Source organism: Alosa alosa, chromosome 1 (genome assembly GCF_017589495.1).
Source record: "Alosa alosa isolate M-15738 ecotype Scorff River chromosome 1, AALO_Geno_1.1, whole genome shotgun sequence".
NCBI classification, from domain to species: Eukaryota; Metazoa; Chordata; class Actinopteri; order Clupeiformes; family Clupeidae; genus Alosa; species Alosa alosa.
Genome location: NC_063189.1, coordinates 16313770 through 16320330, shown reverse-complemented (window position 1 = coordinate 16320330; position 6561 = coordinate 16313770). Strand labels below are relative to the sequence as shown.

At 44.5% G+C, this 6561-nt stretch overlaps 1 protein-coding gene across 1 annotated transcript in view; it reads right to left on the bottom strand.

Annotated features, from left to right (window-relative positions):
• Positions 1 to 6259, bottom strand: part of doc2d (double C2-like domains, delta) — a 36421-nt gene extending 30162 nt beyond the window's left edge. The window contains 4 exon segments of the mRNA XM_048249323.1: positions 3016 to 3095; positions 4168 to 4449; positions 4452 to 4578; positions 6076 to 6259. Of these exon segments, the coding sequence (XP_048105280.1) occupies positions 3016 to 3095; positions 4168 to 4449; positions 4452 to 4560 (471 nt within the window). The 5' untranslated portion in view covers positions 4561 to 4578; positions 6076 to 6259.
• Between the last annotated feature and the right edge of the window lie 302 nt (positions 6260 to 6561).

The following is a 6561-nucleotide window of genomic DNA, read 5'->3' as shown; positions in this document are numbered from 1 at the left end:
CATTTTTTTCAACTTTACACATGTTCAGAGGGGATCGTAATAGAATAAAGTCGGAACTAACACTTTTAAGTTGGTCACAATGTGGCATACCACAGTAAGAAAAATGGAAAATGGGTAAACATTTCATGCTTTTCTTCCAAAAAGGTAATGAAATGTTTAGGTCAACTTTACAGTTGAATATAGGGAATTGCCCAAGGGATATCTCCAGGCACCCAGCCTATTCTTAAAACCAGATTCACCAAGATTCTGGCCTTTGGCTTTATGATAAGCATTGCCTATTGGCATGGTTATAGCAGGTAGTATATTTAATTGAGTGATGACATTTTGGCTTATTTGAGAAGTATTTAAGTAGTTGAAATACTCAAATACAATCCCTCAAAGTATTTTGTTACAAACTACATTTGAGTTTTTCCAATCCTGCAAAATACAAATTACAAAATACGCTAAAGTAATTAAATACGTATTTTAAATACATATAATTAAAATACTGCCCATGTCTGCACACACACACACACACACACACACACACACACACACACACACACACATGGGCAAGAACAGAGAAGCGTGTACACACACACACTGAGAGAGAGAGAGAGAGAGAGAGAGTGCAAGAGTGAGTATTACAACAGTCCAGTCACATATGATAAGTCAAGCATGACCAAGTGGCCCTGTACACTGCTCCTGGGAATGACCAGTCATGTGTTGTGAGGACACTCTCACATGTTGTCCTCATGAGCTGGTCTCTCGCTCGCTCCCAGTTATTTATGGGCTCTATTACAGCCCAGGCTAATGAAGAGGTTCCATCCACGCACACTGGAAAACTACACGGAGGTGAAGCTAGAGAGCAATCTCAGTCCTGCTTTTACAACTTCATGTCTACTCCCAGACCAGACGCAATCACAACAACACAATTGGTTTTTAAGAGACCTACTGCATGAATAACGATGTCTTACAACAGACTATGCAAGTTTCATGAAGTGCTGAAATGGCGGACTAGAGATGAAATATTCAGAGTTTTTGTGGAACAGATTGTTTTTATGCAGAGAATTTACATACAGTAGCTCAAACTGAAGCCCAAATATAATTTCTGAATCTAATATGCTACCCCAGAATAATTTGGATACTATAACTGTCAGCAGCACACCTTGCTTACTCCCCCAGTTGGGCTGCTGACCCAAAGAAAAGTATTAGTTTCCCCCAAACTCCAAATGGGGGAGTGGGATGGGCAACAGAAGTTACGCTAGACTTTGGCCGGACAAAAAAAGTAATATTCCAGAATATCGAACATACAGAAAATCTGGCGGACATGTTTTAAATAGCCATGATTGCCTATACATTTAAACGACATTAAATCACAAACTATGTATTTCCACAATGCAGTGTATTAGGCATCATCAGCACCAGCGGTTTGTTTAGTATCAGCTTTGCACAAGCAGCAGAGAAGGCTTCGTTCACCTGCTTCTGCAAACATGAATTAAAAACAAACTTTTCACAGGGTAAGTTCATCATTTAAGTTGTCTTGGTACCATATTGTAGGCCTATAGGTTGTGCAATAAGCCTATTTAATGTTGGGCCTATTAATTCATTACATCTAGCATATTTTCCACCGGACATTCTATCCGTTTATATTTTTTTCTGCTGGACAACTACACGTGAAACCGGCCAATTTCCGGCTGTAACCGGGTAATGTTAGCCTGGGTGCCAGCCAAACTTAGCCCCGCCCACAACATTTGAGGTCGGGAAGTTTGGTCTGGAGTGGAGCAACTATGCTCGGACCAGAGCTGTTAGGACCAATCAAATTATCAACTGATCCCAAAAGCCTTTATGTTTCGTGCATCTTAGAATTGTTCATGGAAATTCATAGGCTACATTACAAAGGGGGAAGTATTAGCCGATATCACATAGGCTACACGTAATGTTATCTTATTTAAGTTAGATGTTAGAAGTGAATATTGGTAGGTAGGCTCACGAGGAGAACGCACACAGCTGACTACTGAACAAGACCGAATGTAACCGTGGCCAGTGCTTGAGTCTAGTGTCGGTCAATATGAGTGTATGTCAGCTAAACTCAGAGACATGGAGAGCAGGACATGTCTTGGAGCGACTATGGCGGGGGAAGTATCCCCCCGCAAACAGAGTTTTTGAAAAAAACTCCGGGCTGATCGTTTTTTTGGGGAAAACTCTGTTTATTCGTTTGCGTCTAAAGAGGTACAAACGGAGATTCATGTGACGAGGCGGAGATTTTTAGTCAGTTCAAAAGATAAAGAGGAAGTGATTCGTTGCTGTTGTTGATATTTCCGGGATTCTGATTGGCTAACATGGGCTTGAGCTTCTCGTTACACTGCCACTTACAGGTTTGGCATGCTCTTGACGGCATATACCCGGGTTAGTGTAAAGGAAAGCTTTTCTGAAAACTGACAGGTGTGCACGATATTAATAGTGAAAATGGAGAGGGTGAAATGTCCGTTTATGAAAATAGCTGGCAACGTGTAAACGTAGCATAAGATGGTGACATTTTTACCCTTAACTGATAAAACAGATATTATATCACAAAGTCAGTGATTTATTATATTGGTGGTAAGTTAATGTAATCATTTTTTAACCTTCCTACTAACGTAATAACTTCCTGCAAACGTAATAATTATTACGTTGGTGGGAAAGTGGGTTATTACATTGGCAGTGGGCAATAGTTACTGTATTACATTGGTGGGAAATTATTACGTTGGCAGGATTATTATGTTTAAAACATGCTGATTTTGTGCAGATTTGTATTACGTTGGTGGGAAGTTATTACGTTGGTGGGTGTTACACCCCCTGTATCGGTTGATACACCCCATAATTACATCCCAATGGAGCAATATCAGACTCATATTCTGACTAGAATCTGAATACTGTATGACGCGTCAGGCTAGGCTAATGTAATATCTGATGGGGAATGTACTCTATCCGGGGGGTGGGATGGGGAACCTGTTCCAAATGGGGGAGTAGTGTGGATGTATGCCAGAGCATTACCTTAGCCTTTTGGATGGTGCAGTGCAAACAGTTGTTCTCCTGATCGAAGTGCAGGGTGAACTCCAGTGTGCCCAGGTAAGCTGCAACAACATTTGATCGATTAGACAGCACTCCATTTCATTGATAGTAGGATTTGCACCCAGGTCTCCAAACACATGTATTGGCTCAAATGTAAACCCATGCTGTCTGAATTGACTTAATGTGTGTCTTTCTCTATGTGTGTGTGTGTGTGAGTGTGTGTGAGTGAGAGAGACAGAGAAAGAGAAAGAGAGAGATGCATATGTATTTGCCGTATTCCAAGCATTCTTTATTTAAAGGTATGTTTAAATGTTCTGCTTTGGCAATGCACAAATATTTGTCATGCTAATAAAGCTCACTTGAATCGAATTGAATTGAATTGAATTGAGAGAGAGAGAGAGAGAGAGAGAGAGAGAGAAAAAGATTGTTCTTGTCTAATTTCAGAGGGAGGGGAATGTTTTGTTCTTATAGGAGACCTCAGCTCCAAATCATTACAGTTAAATGGTGAGACGGCCACAGACGGATTCGCTGAATTATGCAACCGCGGGGAGATCAATGGTAGCTGGTGGCCACATCAGGAAGGAATACAGATGTGGTGACAGGGCCACCCTCACAAATCAGGAGAATGAGACGGTGAGTGCAGAGCAGACACACCAGAAGAGTGTGTGTGATCATGACTCATAGGCACATAATCGCCCGCCGGTGATCCCACTTGATCTATGGCTGTGGAGCAGCCACTTGCGTGCACCCTCCTCTCAGCTTACTCATACACCTATTCATGCGCACCACGAGGCATCACACACTGAGCCCTGGCTGGTACGGGCAAACACCTTTTACACCCCGAGAGAGCAACAGAAAGATAGAGGGGAAAGGGGGGGGGGTTTAAACAGGAGAGACACTTTGACTTTTAAAAGGCCTTTAGCTATTTAAAGTCATAATAAAGGTATATTAAAAGGCGCTTTGACATAAATGGCGTGTCTGAGAGATATGGAAAGAGAGAGAGAGAATGAGATTGAGAGAGAGAGAGAGAGAGAGAATGAGAGAGAGAGAGAATGAGAATGAGTAAGAGGGAGAGGAAACAAAGCTCAGAAAGAAACAGTCCACCACCACCATCCATCCATCTGGCTCACTCACTTTCATCATCCGAGTCGCCCAGCTCTCTGTCTCCGCCGTTCTCCTCCCTCCTCTCACGCTCCTTCTCTTCATCCCTCTCTCCGTGATACTCTCCGTCCTCCCCGAGGATCTTCTTCTCGCGGGGGGGCGGAGGGGCGATGGGGAAGTCGTGGAAGCGCGGGAAGAAGTCGGAGATCTGCGGGATGGGTAGAATGGGGCCGGGACACACGTTGATGGCAAAGTGCTCCTGCATGGAGATCTTGACCGGGGAGGGTGGAGGGGGCAGGGGGGCAGGGGGGTTGTGGTGGGTGGAGGACGGGGGATGGGGGAGGTGGAGGATGGAGGGATGAGGTGGGTGGAGGAGGCAGGGGCGGAGATGTGGGACTGGGGGAGAGGAGGCTTGGACACGCTCATCTGGACCACTGGACTCAACTGGGCGTTGGTGGAGGGGGGGGGTGGCATAGCAGACAGGAATGAGAGAGGGAGAAATGGGAAGAGATTGAATAAAAAGAGAAAAACAGAGGAGTGCAGCAGAGAGACGCCAGAGACGTGTGGGGAGGGAGATGTTGTTGGTGTCAGTGAGAGGAAAGTGACGAGAGAGGCAGCAGACAGAAGTAATGAAGAGATGGAGAGGAGATAGGGAGATAGGAACAAATCCGTAAATTACTCCAGTAAATGAGCCCACCCCACATCAGCCTGGTTAACCCTATTTCTCCACATTAGTTTCAGTTCAAAAAAGCGTTTAAAACTAATATCCACATGCTCCAATTCCCATTAACCCTCACTCTGAGAGAACTTATCTGCTGTGATGGATTCTTCCACACATTTATATTCTCAGGCAGAGGTTCAGGCAGCATCTGCATGGCTGCTGAATTTATTGTGTCTTTCATGTCTTAATCACTCCATCTTCTGCCTTCATCTCTCTCTCTCTCTCTCTCTCTCTCTCTCTCTCTCTCTCTCTCCCTCACCCCACATCTAAGACATTTATATAATCAGTCAAGTCCTCGGTCTGCCTTATGCCTGTTTACTCTCTCACCTGTGAAGAGGCGAATAGACCCCAAACAGAAGAAGTGACAGCTGAATTAAAGTGAACATCTCGGCAGGCAGCTTCTATTACCATGAGGACTGCTCCAGTCCTGTCCGAGTGTCAACACTGCTGTGTGTAGTAGCGTAGATTACTCCACATGTACGCCACTCCTCTCAGCTCAGCATGCTAGACTTTGCCTGGAGCTAGAGTCACATTAACATCCCAACGTTTTTGTTTACTACGAAATACGCAAGCCATGTCCAGGAAGACTTGACACCTTTCCCATCCAAAAACAAAAAACACAACAAGAAAATGAAATCGATTTAAGAAACAATCTACCAGCACAACATGTGCAGATGTATAACAGAGAGATTGGGGGGGGTGTTGTCTTTTGGAATCCTGACATCCGACTGTTCGGCAGAATCTCTGTTCCTTAGTATTTGTGTGTGTGTGTGTGTGTGTGCTGCAAAGGGAATACCTTCACATTTGTACACACACACACACACACACACAAATACTAAGGAACAGAGATACAGTTATACAGCAAGTGTTCAGTCAGTCTCACTGCACACAGAGACTCAGAGAGGAAAGGGGGAAGTATAAGAAGCAACACAGACAGTGAAAGACACCAGTGCTGTGTGTGTGTCTACACGGTGCCTAAAGGCACATCTGCCATACATTCAGAGAAAAAAAATATACAGGCTATTTTACATTTTTTACACGCTCTCTGACACGGTCCCCGAGACACGAATACGCTTACACTGAGAAAGTGACTTGTCATTCAGCTAGTGTTTTCTCAGGTTTGCATGGCCACACACACACACACACACACACACACACACACACACAGACAAACAAACACACACACACACACACACACACGCATACATACACACACTTACCCAATGACAGGCTTCATCTGTTCCTCCGGTCCATCTTGTCTTCTGTACTGTTCTCTGTCTCTTACATACTGAAGAGCAACCACGGCTGCTTTCAGTCAATATACCCTTCCCTCTCTCACTCTCCCTCTTTCTCTCTCTCCCTCCCTCTTGCTCTTTCCCTCTTACGCTCAGTCTTTCTCTCTCTCTACCTCTCTCTGTCCCTCCTTCTCACACTCTCCCTCTCCCTCCCTCCCTCTCTCTGTGTGTGTCTCTCTCTCTCCCTCCAGTCCCTCCCCCCTCCTCTGTCATGACGTTTCCCTATAAATTTACGGGGTCTGCCGTGCACACAGTTAGCCCAAAGAATGACACTCAGACTTTCTGCAGTGTGAAGATTTCATAAAGCTAAGAGAGAGAGATGGACAGACACAGACAGATTGAAAAGAGAGAGACAGATAGAAAGGAAGATCAACACAGAATTTGTAAGTGGAAGAGTGAGAGATAGAGAGA